At 36.3% G+C, this 16,601-nt stretch overlaps 1 protein-coding gene across 1 annotated transcript in view; it reads left to right on the forward strand.

The window, feature by feature from the left end:
- LOC111156038 (TNFAIP3 interacting protein 3) overlaps positions 1–16,601 on the forward strand; it is a 164,363-nt gene that overhangs the window by 63,385 nt on the left and 84,377 nt on the right. Inside the window, exon 2 of the mRNA XM_022516610.1 lies at positions 15,321–15,406. Within this exon, the coding sequence (XP_022372318.1) occupies positions 15,321–15,406 (86 nt within the window). The remainder of the gene's footprint in view (positions 1–15,320; positions 15,407–16,601) is intronic.

Consider the following 16,601-nt stretch of genomic DNA (forward strand, 5'->3'; position numbering starts at 1 on the left):
CTGTCCTTCAAGTAGTATTACAGGTGATGTCCTTCAGTTATAATAAAAATACACTCTTTGACTCTCTCATGGAAAGAGTAAGGACCAAAGTGTGGCAAGAGGCTGGGGCCTCCCCATTGAAGGACTCTAAACGGGCATCAAATGTCCCTAATCCCAAGAAAGCTCTCACTGAAGAGACAGAATCTAGTTTGAAGAACTCCCAAAGAAACTCTACTTTCATGAGACTAACATTATCAGATTGGCTTTATCATATTTCTTAGAAGCTTTGAAAGTAAGTTCCTCAACTATAGTATTTGCATTGTGGTCTTCATTCAATGAAGACACCCATGATGTGGAATCTGGGATGCTGGGAAATGGAGTTGGTGGCAGAGAGGGAGAGGGGGCAGGCCTGGCATGGGGCCAGAAAACAAGCACGTGGAAGCACTTTGCTGGGCTTCCCCGGGACACTTGTGGCTAGTCCACAAGGTGCACCTGAGGTCCAGGTAGCCTTCTTACTAGGAGACACATTTGGCTCATCCTTCCAAGCAGACTGGATTTGCCCTTTCCCAAGCCCAAAGCTTGGAAACCTCCATCCCTTAGACTCTTTTTTTTTTTTTAAAGATTTTATTTATTTATTTGTTAGAGAGAGAGAGAGAGAGAGCATGAGCACAGGCAGACAGAGTGGTAGGCAGAGGCAGAGGGAGAAGCAGGCTCCCTGCCGAGCAAGAAGCCCGATGTGGGACTCGATCCCAGGACGCCGGGATCATGACCTGAGCCGAAGGCAGCCGCTTAACCAACTGAGCCACCCAGGCGTCCCCATCCCTTAGACTCTTAAATACACTTGATATTACCTCTGGATAAAAGAAGAAACATTGTGTGTGACTTTTTTTTTTTCCAAACTCAACTCACAAGGACCTTGTCTTACTTCTCTAGTCTCATTTCCTCCTTCTCCCCCTTTCCCTCAGACACTGGTACCTGCAAGCCATGTGAAATTAACTTTAGATCAATCACTTTGGACACTAGTCTTCAAGTTTTATTAACATATTTTTCAACTCATTTCCTTGTTTTTCCTTAAAGCTAAAACATGGACCAAAATGCTCTTTTGTGAACAGTAAAAATAGTTTGGTCGGCAAATAGCAACTTTTCCTTGCAGTTGATACTGAGTGGCTTAAATATACACGAGAAGCAATGCAGTGCCTTATGGACCAGCTGCATCTTTGTTTCATGGTAGTGCTCGATAGAGTCCGGCTTCCCTTTCACGGTTCGGGTGGTGGGAAGTGGAAGTAACAAGATCTGCCTTTGTGTTTATGGACTCTCTCTTCTCCAGCATTTCATGAGGTAAATGAAAGTCATATCTTATTTCATTTTCCATTGACTAGCACCGTCATCCCCACTGTCCACCTCATGGTTTTTAATGGAAATAACCTTCCTGCATAACCTTCGGTAGACTCTGAAACAAAGTTCTATGCTTTCTCTACATTCTTTAATCTACGTGGTTGTCAAATGAAGAGATGCGTGGCTTGAGACAAGATTGGACACACTTTGGGAACACTGTAAAACTTTAATGACAGCAATTACATTGTGCATTTGTGTAGCACTCTGTAATTGTAAAAGAAGTTACAGAAATGGAAGAGCTTAATTAGATGTAGAGATTCTAGCCTGTAAGAATGACTTTATCACCTTATTGCTGTTTGCTGATATGTCTTCTTGCTCTTTTGGTATCACATTAAAATGGCATAGTCTTGTGAAACATTGAGTAATTATTTTTCTCACATAGAAAGAAACTAAGAGGGTTAGTGTCATTTTGTGTTATTTAAAAATATTTTTTAAAAGAAATGTTCAAAAGACTTTAGGAGACCTTGCAACAGTGGTATTTTCATATCAAATGTTTAATAACTCAGATTAAGGACAGATTGTTTGCTTCCTAGTTTTGTTTATATTTTTAATTTTTTTTTTTTTTTTTTAGGTTAAGGGTCTATGCAATCTACATGGCATTATGGGATATTTTTTCTTTTGAAAAAAATTTTTTAATTTAATGTTCTCTTTTTCAATGTTCCAAGATTCATTGTTTACATATAACACCCAGTGCTCCATGTAATACGTGCCCTCCTTAATATCCACCACCAGCCTCACCCCATCCCCCACCCCCATCCCCTCCAAAACGCTCAGTTTGTTTCTCAGAGTACAGAAGGGCATAAAGAAAAATGTAATGACTGTTCATGACTTCACCACCCAGGATTGATACTTACTAACATTTTGTCATAAAAAAGATAGTGCTGAAGTTCCCTGTGTAAATCACTGACTTCGCAAAGTCTTTGTGTCAGAAGTGGAATCACAGAGGTGGGATCCTCCTTAACTCATGTGGTGGAGTCTGCTTTCCTATGGTGCAATGCCTTGTGAAGAGAGCTAGAGTCAGTCACCCAGGCAAACTCTGACCCACTCCGGCCTCTCTAGCATATTGCTAACCTGCTATTTGCTGTTTACTCAAGCTTGCCATGACTACCTGAAGAATGAATGCTTTGACATAAACAAATGGTGCAAATAACTATTAGTGATTACTACTGGGTACTTCATCAGCCATGATTTCATTCCTGGACTGGCACAAATTTCTTTATCATTTTGGAGATGTTTACCACTGCTGATAATTACATAGACTATTTTCTCGTATGGTGAGAAAAATATACATAATTCCTATTCTGTTGTGCCAGTGAAACAAGATAGGGACTATAAATATAATTTCCCCTCTAAGTTAAGAAAAAACAAAAAACAAAAAATAAAAAAAAAACACTCAGCAACTTCTTTTTTTTTTTTTTTTTTTTAAGGTACTGGGCTTATTTCTTAATTTCTTTGAAGGATGAGTATTTAAATATTAACCTGGGTGCTAGCTCTCTCAGGGAAAGAAATAGGAAGATGAAACAGAGGAACATTCCTAGAAATGAGTGTGTGACCTACGTGGTCCTTACAGTAAATTATACTAATTCTACATTTATGTTTATGTGTTGTGGTCCTATTAAGCTGAGATAACTTTTCCATTAAGTGGGCAGGTTGATTTCCTGTAGTACCCCCAATTGCTTGAAGAGGTGTATTGTTTTCTTGTGTTTCCATTACAACATGTAGACTAAGAGGGAATCCTCTGTGGTATTTTCACATAGGTTATGAATCTTTTATCTGGCAGTTGTATTTGTGTCTGAGGGGTGAATATTAATAGCCTCTTGGTAGCAGAGTGACTTTCTTAAAAAAGGGGTTTCCCTATGTATGGGTGGATCAACCTTTCAAAATATATGTTTCTACTTAAACCACTCAGTTACTGTTTGATTCAAAGAGTCATAAAGACAACCTCGCCACATCTCTGTTAGACCTTGTAGTATGCTTACCTAGATCTGAGAGGGACTTTCAGTAGAGACCATGGTGAGTAACATAACGCGGTGTGCCTTTACTTTCATTTCACTCGCTTACCAGGGTTTGCTGTATCTTCATTTCTTTTTTAAATGCTTAAAGTTTTCATATTAAAATGGCATGTGGGATTGATGATAAGTTTTGCAATGGCAGTTAAGATATGGTTTCGTGTATTCCAGGTGGGAAGTTAGGTGGAACTTCTGAAATGTAATAATGTGGGATGTTCTCCTTTAAAATTTTCATCGCTTTTACCAGTTAGCCCCTTTGTCCACATCACAGAACCAAGCTTTTGAAATGACACATTGAACTCTATGAATGTTATCCTATTTACTTTATTATTTCTATTAATTCTGTAGTGAGTAACTAAATTTAAGTACTTATATGAATAATTTAACTATGCCTTGTCTTTTTTGTCTGTTATAGGGGCTAACAATCTTGACTGAGGAATAATCAGTGTAGGGAGTCAGGCAGCGTGTGTCACTGTAATCTTCATGGTACGATGTAATCATGTTGATGGGAGGCATAAAAAGATCTCAAAATGTGTACTTCTAAATATAAAGTCACTGGCCTGTTCTATTCAAATAGTCAAATGTTGCAAAGGAAATAGAAAAATAAGCCTCCTTGGGCGTACTTTAAGTGTAAGCAATCAAACTGACATCCAAAGGAAGTTCATTTTAAAAGTCAGGGTCGGACAAAGGTAGACTGAATGCCTATGATCATAGGGACCATGTTTCATTAACCTAGCAGCATTAAACTTCTGGCTTGACCACGACATTTCTTGCTGTGAAATGCTAAGGGACTTCATTCTTAGGAATCACAGGTCATGCCCTATTGCAGAAACTCCAAAAGCCGTCTTTTAAATAGTACAGGGTCCACAAGCCTATCCCTGGTAGCATAAAGCTTGCACAGGACCTTAACAATACTTGTGAGAAGCAATTATTTGTAGGAGGGTTGATGTGAACTCACTATTTTCAGATATGCTCCCCTCACCTTTTTGAGGCAATTTTTTAAAATCAGAATTGTAAGGTATTTTTAAAGACCAGGAAACATATCTTCTCATTTTCCATTTCCTCTTCATTCCTTGTCTCTCTTTCTCTCTCTGTCTCTGTCATCCTCTCCGCTTGCTTCTCTTCTCTCTCTCTCCACTAAGTCTTCATATTTAATTAGTATATTATCCAGTAGCACTTTTCCAGTGAAATTCGTGGCCACTGTACTATTTTCCAATTTAAATGAGGTAGATGACACGTGAATGAGGAAGAAATCATAGTTTTTGAACATGGGAAATTTAATATTAAGCTCAGTTCCTCCTGTTAACGGAATGTGAAGCACATAGGCACTAAAGGAATAATACAGGAACTACATAAGAGAGATAGGCATCCCTATGCCTAGTCAGTCAAGGTCCCTGGCCCCGGACCGTCAGACTCTACTGGGGTTAGGCCTCTTTATTAGGTCAGTCGGGGTCAGGGTGGGGAGGAAAGCAAAGATGCTTACTAATTTCTCTGTCAGCCGAATACTTCCTGCTGAGGATAAAACCTTAGGCCTAGTTTTTTTGTTTTTTGGGTTTTTTTTAATTAATTTATTTATTTACTTGATGGAGATCACAAATAAGCAGAGAGGCAGGCAGAGACAGAGGAAGGGAAGCAGGCTACCTGTTAAGCAGAGAGCCCAATGCGGGGCTCAATCCCAGGACCCTGAGATCATGACCTGAGCCGAAGGCAGAGGCTTCAACCCACTGAGCCACACAGGCACCCCTAGGCCTAGTTCTAATTAACTTTTAAAAAGTGCTCTTTTATGCTCTATTTTTTAACGCTTTAAAAACTATCATTTTTTAAACTTAGTATCCTCATTCAGATTAGATAATGAGGATCCCTCAGAGGAAAACCTGTGAGTCACAGTTGTTCTCCCATCTATTTGGAGTTGGGACTGTTTTGACTTTTCAAATATTGTTTTCATGAAGGATGAAAGACTTGGAATAAAAGAAACGTACTTTATACACATATGTCCTCAAGTCTCTAAGAAAGATGCAAAAATTAAAAATGTCTTTCTACTGAAATTGCACAGAGCGCAAGTAAAAAACTCCTTTTATTTGAAAACTCAGCCAAGATTAAATATTGCCACGGTTTTAAAATTAAAACAACATAGGGGTGAAAATTATTCTAGTGGCCACAAAGCACAGTTTCAACAAATGGATCCTTGGATTGATCTAAGAAAGTAGAAAACTTGGATGGCCCAGAAATAGTCACAGTGGGGCAGTTAGAACACAGTTAATAGATCATCATGGTAAGTAATCAAAGTTAATTATTCAATGCTTTTGTATAAATTCTGTAAGAAGAAACATATCAAGCAGCATAATTCATAAAATACATTTGAAGGTAAATTATCCCTTTAACAGTTTTAAATTATATCTTAAAGTACAAATATGGTGAAATGTTTCCTTTTGATGTGAATGAATATTGATAAACAGAACATGTTACGTTTTGGTGAATCTAAAATAGATTGTATGCTTACAGGTTATATCAGTATCTACTTTAATAGATTGCCATATTCACTTTTTCTCCTTCAACTTTAGAGAATACATCATCAATTTTCACAAATTCTCTCCTAGAAGAAGGTATTCAAGAGTCTTCTGGGAAGATAACTTACATTTTTTGAATTACAAAAGGCAAAACAGCTGGGGATACTGAATTAAGCCAAAAAAAAAAAAGGTGTTCCACCTAAACAAAAGAAAAATGTGTGTGCTTCTCTTTTGAATTTTTCTTGTATAGAGGAACATAAAATATTGGCACAGTATGAAAACTGTTAGATTTGAATTATCTTGAAAAAAATGAGCAGAAAGAACTTCAACTTTAAGGTGTTTAATGTAGACAGATTTCATCCTACCTAAATATGTGTCAAAAAATAAGATGACTTTCTAATTAGAGATTGTCCCGTTGCTCGTCTAAAAACAAAAAAGAGGGCGCCTGGGTGACTTAGTTGGTTGAGTGACTGCCTTCGGCTCGGGTCATGATCCTGGAGTCCCGGGACGGAGTCCCTGCTTGGCAGGGAGCCTGCTTCTCCCGCTGACCTCTCTCCTCTCATGCTCTCTCTCTTTCATTCTCTCTCTCTCTCTCTCTCTCTCAAATAAATAAATAAAATCTTTTAAAAAAATAAAAAATAAAAACAAGAAAGAAATATCAAAAAACATAAACATTAACAGTAAGATAAGACTAAGGTGAAGACTATATAATTAGTCTGAGAGGATCTTAAATTTCACAGGTAAAATCCTAAGCATGGATTCTGTAGCTGAACTCCAGGGTTCAGGGGTCAAGTCTCATCTCAACTTTTGATTACCAACAGAATTCCTTTACTAAAATCCCAGAGCTGAGCTCAACAATTATTAATTAATTCTTATTATAATTAAAGTCTTTCACTTATTTTTGTTAGGGTCATCTTGAGACAGTATAGTTATTTAAGTATGTTTGTTAATCTGGAGATAATCACCTGTTAAATAACAGTACAGTTATTATATTATAGATATATATGTATATATGTATATATATATATATATACACTATATTAACAGTATAGTATAGATAATCACCTGTTAAATAACAGTATAGTTATTTAAGTATGTTTGTTAATCTGGAGATAAACAAGTGTTAAAATTCCAAGTTTATTTCTTTGTGGTCACTGATATTTAGACTTCACTGTAATCGTTTGATCTTTTAATATATTTTTAACTGAAGTAAAATTAACAGTGTTATATAGATTCAGATGTACAATATAATGATTCAACATTTCTATACATAACTCAGTGCTCATCACTGTAAGTGTACTCTTAATCCCTTTTATCTTACAATTGCTTGCTTTTAATAATAATAACAATATTTTGAAATAGAGTCTCTGATATGGCTTCTATTGTTTAAAAATTTGATGTCGGTCAGAATACATTCACTTAAAGCATATTTTCTTAAAGCAAACAACACATCCTTACTCTCACATTTTCATGATTATCAGCAGAACAATCAACATCCACAAATAATAACATACATACTAGCATTCATGTTCCATAAAAATCACTTTCTCTGTAGGCTTACAGCGAGTTTTAGACATTAAACAAGATTTAAATTCTGCCATTTTTAGTTAGGGTATACTAAATAGTGCATCTGATCATTACTATAGTACCGAATAGGCATCTCTAGGCAAATGTGCTTGTAATGCCAATGAATTAGAAAGGCTTTCAAATCCAATCTCTAATTTAATCCTTATGTTCTTCCCTTTGAAGATGGGAAGTATTATCCTACTTCACAGATGAGGATATATTGGGGCTCAGAGAGCTTAAATAATTTGCCAGGAGTCCCAAAGCTTGTTTGACACTAAATCCAATCCTCTTTACAATATATATGTTAAGAAAGGTGAATTCATCATTTAGGGAACTTCAGTGAAGTTCTTCAGTAGAAATCCACACTCCAAGAATAGTTCCCAAAGCTAAGCTGGATAAAGACCCAGAGTAAACATATGCTTATCTTGCCGCAGAATGAGGGACTATTATATGGACAACAAAATCCTCTCTATAGGGTAAGAATTGGCCTTTGGTTGTATTTTGGTGACTTTCTCAGATACATGCAGCATGAGTGATATTGCAACGTATATAACCCTAGGATGACCAATTCCATAGCGCCTGTGTATTGGAAGGGCTCTTAGCCATTATAATGTCCAATCTTGGCTCACTTCAGAATGGTGATAAATACCTTATTCAGGAACAAGCATGTTTAGTGACAGCCCTAGTGACAGAATCTTGGTCTCCTGACTCCTGGTTCAGGAACTTCTCCAGTGTCAGTTTCCAGATGTCAGTCTTCCATATAGAAGTAGTGCAGGTGGCCTGATAGGATTGAGTAATAGAGAATCTGTAATGGCAAAAAATTTTACTTTATTGCTATAAAACAAAAAGACTTCTTAGAAGGAAATAGATGATAAAAGTCCCCTGATTTGACACCTTTCTCAGAAACATGAAATGGAAAAAAAAAAAAAAAACAAAAAAAAAACAACGGCAGTTCTTTTGGGTATTTCTTTCTTTTGGTTTAGCCAAACGATGTGTAGCCAAAAATCTTTCTTATTCTTAATTTCCTTCAAGCCATTACTGTAAATGAGACTGGTATGTATTTTCCTCTCCTCCAATTTCTTCCACACTGCACTCAAAGGGCCTTAAGTATCTGTTAGATATAGGAATCTTACTTGCTAGAAGATATAAATGAATGAAAACCTAGAACATATGCTTATTTTTATGACATTATCATGTTCTTAAAAACCTTGAGTATTTGCCTAATTTTGAATAGAAATTATCTGAAGTATTTTAATTGAATCTTAGCTTTTTGCTTATAAATTTAGGTTGGTTTTATAATCACCTGAATGTTTTATAGTTCCTGCTAAGTGAATTCCTTCTTTTTTTCCTTTTTAAAATTTTTTGGGGATATGATGACTTTGATAGGGATCTGTGGGACTAAAGTTTCTTGAACATAGAAACTGGTATAAACAATAATTTAGACAAAGCTGAGGTATAATTAGGAAACCATATTCAAGATTTTGTATGAAAAATTTTACAGTTCTTGGGGTGCCTGGTTAGCTCAGTTGGTTAAGCGCCTGACTCTTGGTTTCGGCTCAGGTCGTGATCTCAGGGCTGTGAGATCAAGGCCCAAACTGGGCTCTGTCCTCATTGAGTGTGGAAACTGCTTGGGATTTTTTTCTCTCCCTCTGCCCCTCCTCCCTCCTCTCTCTCTCTCTCTCTCTTTCTAAAACAAATAAATCTTTTTAAAAAATGTTACAGTTCCATGTACTACTAAGTGCTGGCATAATTAATATTCTTCAATTCATTAACTGAATGTTTGTGGAACATTTAGCATATATATTACAGGCAGTGTACTTGGTACTGGAGATTCAGTTGTGAACAGAACAGGCATAAAATCACAGAATTTACAGTCTAGTGGAGAAGAATGGTCTTTAGCAAGTAATCACTCATACATCAAAATAGGGAAATTGCGATTATGATAATTGCTACATGAGGAAGGTTCATATAGTTCTAAGAGTACATGTTAAAGGAATTTGTATAATATGGGAAGCCAGGAAAGATTTACTTTAAAAAGAAGAACAATCTAAGAAAGAACAACTGCTTCAAAGTTTGCAACAGAAGGGAACATGGCACCTTAAGAAACTGACAAAATTTTCTTATGGGTGATAGAGAAGAGGCTGAAAAATGCTTCTGGGTCAATGGCGGGGAAGGGAGCATTTTTGGTTATCATAATAATTGGGGGACCATGATGTTAAACATCTTGCAATACCAGAAGTGTTCCCACACAACCAACAACCATCATCTCCTATATCCAGTAAGTAACCCATCTAAGACATGCAGAGCTCTTTAGCTATTACAAAGACTTTGGTCATTATCATGGAAAACCATTAAGGTGCTTTTATTGTGGGGGTGGAGAAAGGGGAGATGACAAGTTCAGATACATGTTTTCAAAAACAGACAAACAAACAACCGATGCTTACACTGTAAAGAGCAGATAGAAGGGAGCCAAGAGAAGGAGGCACAGCAGTTAGGAGGCTACTCCAGTGGTCCAGGTAAGAAGGAACACATTGCCAATGGCTTGCAAGCTTTGGAAAAAAACCTATATGCTTGAAGTTATTTCTTACTAGTCAATATAATAGAGCATTAAGCATAAAGAAAACTTTCTTTGGCCCTTTAGCTCCCCAGTTCACTACTTGAAGGAGAGCCACACATGGAGGCAATAGCACCTGTGCTGCACTTCTGCCCTAAGCATTAATCCAGTAGTGATCATGCTCACCATCCCATGTTGACAGTAACTATTTGCCAGTGATAGTCAACCTAGAGAAAATAATTATTATCCTTAAGATTTCATATCTAGGTAATTTAGGAATTGGGACCAGAGGAAAAAAGTGTCTAATGTGATGTGCTTTTTTTTTTTTTCACGTTTCTTTCTTACTAATAATAACAAGGAACTCAAAACTGTTAGCATTATTATCTGCATATTGGCATCAAATAAGCTCATGCTTTGGAAGGGACAAAAGGTTATGAAAAATACACTCAATAATTGCGGAAAGTAAGTAGGAAGGAATTTTTTTTAGAAAGAATTGTGTTTTGTTTGTTCACTTTGTTGTTTTTGAAAAAATGGAATTTTAAAACCTTTAGGCAGGGCATTCATTAACTGGTTCTTCACAGGTCCTACCGCAGAGCCCCACCAATGTATGTTAGTTTCCTGACCCTGCAGGGTTTTCCCACTCCTGACTGAAACTATTGCTCTTTTTCTATCCTCCACTAACCAACTCAGCATGGATTAACCATGCTGACCATTCTCTTTGTAAAACACACAGACTGGCACTCAAGGCACTCTGAATGCTTACAGCTGAGGGTATTCACTTTTTTCTGTTTCCAAAGTTGAGTGGGACGTTACACCAGGAGTCAGCCTTTATTGTTCCCCCGAGTATTTATGACGATCTTATTTTTCCTCCAATTACACACTTTAGATACAATTTATATAAGCTGATGACACATGAGTACAAAAAAGATAAAAGAATTGCTGTTTCTAAACAAGCTCATTTGAGTCCCTTGGAAACATCCAATAACTGGTGAATTGCTAAATTTAAACTGGATGTGGGTGAGGCAAATATAAAAGACTGGACAAATATTATAAAGATCTAAAAGCATTATTTTCAGATAGCTTCGTAAATGTCTTAAAATTCTAGTTCCCTTGTAAAAAAACCACAACTAGAAGTCACAGAGGATTCGGTGTGGGCCAGAAAGCCCATGTGGATTACCATCAGTAGACTCCCACTTGGAAAAGAGAGATTGCCAATTGATGTGCACCTGGGTATTTTAAAATAGGATAAATTAATATGATACTAATATATTATTCTTCATGATTGCCAGCCTTAAATAGTTTTTTGATCAACTCACTATCTATAGGTCTCTTATGTGAATGATATGAAAGCTTTTTTATATATTAGACACTAAAACATCACTTCTAAAAAAAATCAATAAAATTGCATTTATATGTAAGTATAAGTAAGTAAGTATGCCTTTATGTGTAAGGCATGTTGTCTTATAACATATTTATTTTTATCATATATATATAGATATAAGAATAATAATTTTCATGATGTTTTTAGTACTTACCTAGAACATTCCATCCTTAATGTATTGAATCTGGCTCACATTCGATTTTGATTTTAGTACAGGTGGATACTGGAATGAAACAGACTTTCTAGGTGAGAATTACAGGTTCTAAATTATATGTCCCAGAGGAAAGAGTACTGTATACGGATAAAAACTCCTTGTCACCTTCAAGGTTTTTCTCTCTTAAGTGGAGCTCTCAGGCCTTTGATTCCACATGTTTTGATATATTCCAATGTTATAGCATAGGCTTGACCAACACAAAAACTTATACAATGGTAGAAGAATTCTTTGGTAATTTTTAACATGACATTTTCAAGGTCTATAAAACAGATTCTTGCAGAGTTGACTATGACCTCTAATACTCACATCCTAGTCCTTGAATCTAACTTTAGAAATCCAAGTGTATTAAAAGCTGTCACCACAAATGGCAAAAAGCTCATAAAACTTGGTTTACTTCCCAAAGTAAGTTTATCCTCTAAAGTTGTGTTATTTTGGAACTGTGGATTATGTAAACTTCTGCTTAAACAATCAAACAGCTTACGATCTTCACTGATTTACTGAAATCCATCCAAGAATCCAGGACATCTTTTGGTTAAGTTAAACAGAAAGCAACAGCTGCTTCTTGAGCCGGGGGGGGGGGGGGGGGCCCCCTCCTTAAAAAGAGGAGTAAGGGAGGGGGAGAAGAAAAGGAAAAAAAAAGTAACCAAATGATGGAAACAGAAATGTGTTTGCTTTTACCTTAGAGGGTGCTGTCAGCCAGTCAGGTACTCTAACATCTATGGTTTTAATTGCAAATCTTTTGGTTAAGATTCAAAGCCTAAATCTTGAAATTAAGAAGGGTGAGGTACACTATCTTTCCTTTATCTTTCTACTGTTTGGTATTCAAATACAATTTGCCATAATGAAAATCCGCCATGTCCTGTGTTATCTTGGTTGTCCCATTTAGAATCTGTTTCAAATACTTAAAATGGTTAGCAAGACAAAAGGTTAGAATTACATATTCTATAAGACATTAATGAACCATAATCCAAGGTAAGTGCAATGTACTGCTGGAATTGGCAGTTTTGACTCAATGTCTACTGGTTTGTTGTAGGGGCTTTGTTCCTACACATTTTCATGTCTCCACACCAGCCAATAAAAATTTTGGAAATCCATTCCCTCCTTTTTAGACTGATTTTGTGCTTTTGCTCAGTGAAGAACTGTTGAAGAGAGAACTTGAGGAGAATTCCTTATGTTACAGTTTCATGTCACCCTGAATTGTAATTAGTAAGATAAAGTTCAGAGGCACACGAATATTTGCTAAGTCTTAAGAGACTTCTGAAGTTGTTCATTTTCTCTATGATTAAAACAAATGAGGCACTGGTATTAAGAAGCACCCTGGGTCCTTAGGGTTGGCTTGTTTTATTTGTTTCCACTTGAAAGAAAAGTGTTTCAACTGCCAAGTGTCCTTTACTAATTGTCTTCTTTGTCGCCATTCCGTTGGAAAAATATCTCTATCAATAAAAAAGGATAAACTATTAGAAGTTATAATATTGGCTTTTGGCTATTGGCTTTTCTTGATTATCATTACTCGGTATTTTGACTTCTATATAGAATAATAACAAGTATAAAATCTCAGCATATGAAAAGGCCATTTAAAAAGGAAATACAATGTTCAGTAAAATAATACCTTATGATACCAGTCTTGTGTGTTTCCACCGCCTTAGAGGTTTTATCTGTGAATCTTAAACTGTAAAATTCTAAGTCTGGAAATTTCCCTCTCCACATGCTGTTTTGGGGTTGTTTACTTAGTTCAATTGATACAATGTTCTTACCTAAGAAATATACTTTTATGAGTTTTGGGAGGCACTTGGCTCAGTCAGTTAAGTGTTCAGCTCTTGATTTCAGCTCAGGTCATTGATCTCAGGGTCCTGGGATCAAGCCCTGACTCAGGCTCTGTGATGAGTGTGGAGCCTGCTTAAGATTCTCTCCTTCCTTCTCTCTCTACCTATCCCCATGCTCAAGCACAGGAGCTCTGTCTCTCTCTCTGAAAAAAAAAAAAAAAAAAGAACGATGTATACTTTTATGAGTTTCATTCATAATGTAAAATTTTTGTATGTTACTTTTAAAATATTTTAGTATTAAAATGATATCTTCCTTTATTTCAAACTTGAAATTTTGTCTGTATCATGTTTGAATATAAAAAAACTGTAGAAAATCACGGCCTATGAGTTCAATTGGCTTGACATCTAATCCTAGATCAGCCATTACTTAGCCAAATCACTTGTCCTCTTCTAGCTTCTGGTTTTTTCTCTTGTAAGATGATGGTGCCAAAACACTCAGAGTATTCTCCGAGGTCTCAATCCCATGATTCTCTGACACTCCAGGACTCCATGTGTCATTTCAGATCTTTTGTGATATTATCACTTTTTTAAAAGTAGCTTTAAAGATAATGAAGGCATTGAAGACATTTTTAAAAACTTTTCTACAAATTTATGTTAATGAATTAATTAAATACATTTTTAAAATGTATTTTCAGAAATTACAGCATAAGCACTTACTGCAAGTTAGTTTGTCAGGTAACACCTCATTTGCCTGCCTTTTCAATGCATTTGCAGAACTGTGTAATATTTCCAGAGTGCCATATAAAGAAACTGGGCACTTTTGTAATACTCCATAATTAAAAGATAGCTATACTAGTTGGTGGTCCAATTCCTACAACAGTCCTGAAAGGCATTTGCTTTCATCTACTAACTGGCTACCATGGTGGTAACAGATGACTTTTAAACAGCTGTCACAAGCTGAAAACAAAACAAAATAAAAAAGCCACCCTCCCACACTATGTACAGACAGCTTGCCAATAGCTGAAACAAATTCTAAGATCATTTTAACAAACAACCTCCCCTCCCCTTTTTTTTTTTTTTTTGGTTATTGTTACAATTAAATAGAAACTCATAAAACTCAGACAAGCTGGTTTCATGTTTCTTGCAGACCTGAACTGCCTACTATTTCTAATGGGATCACAGCAATTAGTGGTTTCCAGATGCATTTAAAATGTGCTAAGTGCCTGCAGGAATTGGCTTTTAACACACACAAGTCTTCAAATGCTTCAATCTCAAGAATCTACTATAAGCCCCACGAGGTACTATGAAGTCTATATAACGTTTGGACAAAGTTGGGTGCTTACACTGCAATTAATAGAAAAAAAATGGGAAATTTAAAAAATTCTGTGTCTTACATACAGTTTTCTTTTTACTTCCTTCTTCTCTTTTAATGGTCACATCACCAATTCCCTTATTATCCAAAAATCATAGAAATAATTAACAACTTTCATTGGAGAAAAATCTGGAATGAATGGTGTTCTGAGAAGAAAGTTCTTGGTGTCCTTGGGTCATTAGGACTCCTGAAAAACTCATTCCTGGACTGTGGCTAATTGAACTACAAACATGTCAGTCTGACAACGTTAACAGTTTATGACTCGTCCGTTGAAATGTCCAACTTTCTTTTACTTGTTCCTGGACAATTTCTCCCTGTCATGAGACTCTTCTACAACCGAAAGACTGAGTCTTTATGTTTATACCTAGTGTTTTATCTTTGGTTGAAACTAGGCAGAAGGCGACTTTGTGGTCTGTTTTCTCATAACTGGCAGTGCTGAAAACAAGACATGAGAATAAAAACATGGCTTTTGATGAAAAATGTATTTAACAGGTGGTTTTCTTCTCTAGTCACTGACATGGTTACCTTCCCTTGAGACCCATCCGAGCCTCACGTCCTTCATATTTTTTTTTTCTTTTAGATTCCATGTGGACGACGCATAAACAAAAATGAGAAACACGAAGAGAAACTGGTAATGTTCACCAATCATCCGGAGGATTCTGAAAGGTAATATGACATTTGATTTAGAGGATATATGCCTATAATAATAATGTTCTAACTGAGCACTTCTGCTGTCAGACACAGATGATGAGTCCACTAAAAGTGGATGAGAACCTAACTGGATCAAACCATATAGGGTAGATAAGAAAAAGACGGGGGATAACAATGTGGATTACTTGAATGTATTTTCTTTCATTGCTCTCTCGGGGGCAAGAATCTATGGTAGGTCTTGGAGGTTTTTGTTTATTTTTTTAAGTATTTGGTAAATTTACCTTGGCAAGTTTGGACCTTGAGATAATTTCTATTGAATAGCAGAAATTAGCTCCTAGAAAAAAACTCTAGTTTATTAATAACATGAAGTGATCGTGATATCTTCTCTCCTGAGTTATTAAATCCTTAGCTGAGGGATAGTGTGAGAAATTTAACTACATCAAAAAATCCCATCCTCAGTCACTTTCCATATTCTCTCAACCCTTTATAGATTTTCTCAAGCTTTCTATTCATTGACCCACATAGCTTTTTCTTTGACTTTTTATATAGCACCTTTTAGGTGCAAGATATTTTCTTTGCTACTTGCAGAAGATGAGTCAGATACAGACACTATCCTCTAGCTTGCTTTCTGTTCAGAAGTGAAAAACCAGACACATACCTCAGTATATTATACCTTCAGCATTTGCCTCATAAGTAAGGCCTATATACCCTTCTCTGAGAAATTAGAGGAAGATTAGAATCCTAGTTGTGGCCATAAAAAGATGCCAGAAGAAGGAGTTGTTTGGCCTGACTTCTAGCAAAAGAAGATGGGAGAAAAGATGAAAAAGAGAAGGAAGAAGTATTTCAGGCTCAAGGCAGAATGTGTACAAAAATGTCCTCACAGGAAAATGAGGACTTGTGTGGGGACCAGTAAGCAGTTCATTCTGGCTTCCACATCTGGCATGTAATACAAAACACATCTTGAGTGAGAGACTAAATAGCCAGCAACTTATTCTGTAGAGCAGTGTTTCTCTGTCTATAAAGACAAAACTTCTTTAAAGTTAAAGTTAAAGAAATAATAAAACTCAGGTTCATAAGCCAGTGTTTCTCAAATTAGTGTTCTCATAACCTGTAGGTCTGGAGACACATGTTCAGGGTTCTTGGTCTGTGAAAAGCTACTCAAGAAAAGAGGTCCATATGTACTTCCAGTATGGGAATCATGACCCCATAT

Source organism: Enhydra lutris, unplaced genomic scaffold, assembly GCF_002288905.1.
Source record: "Enhydra lutris kenyoni isolate GAN:26980312 unplaced genomic scaffold, ASM228890v2 scaffoldscaffold3, whole genome shotgun sequence".
NCBI classification, from domain to species: Eukaryota; Metazoa; Chordata; class Mammalia; order Carnivora; family Mustelidae; genus Enhydra; species Enhydra lutris.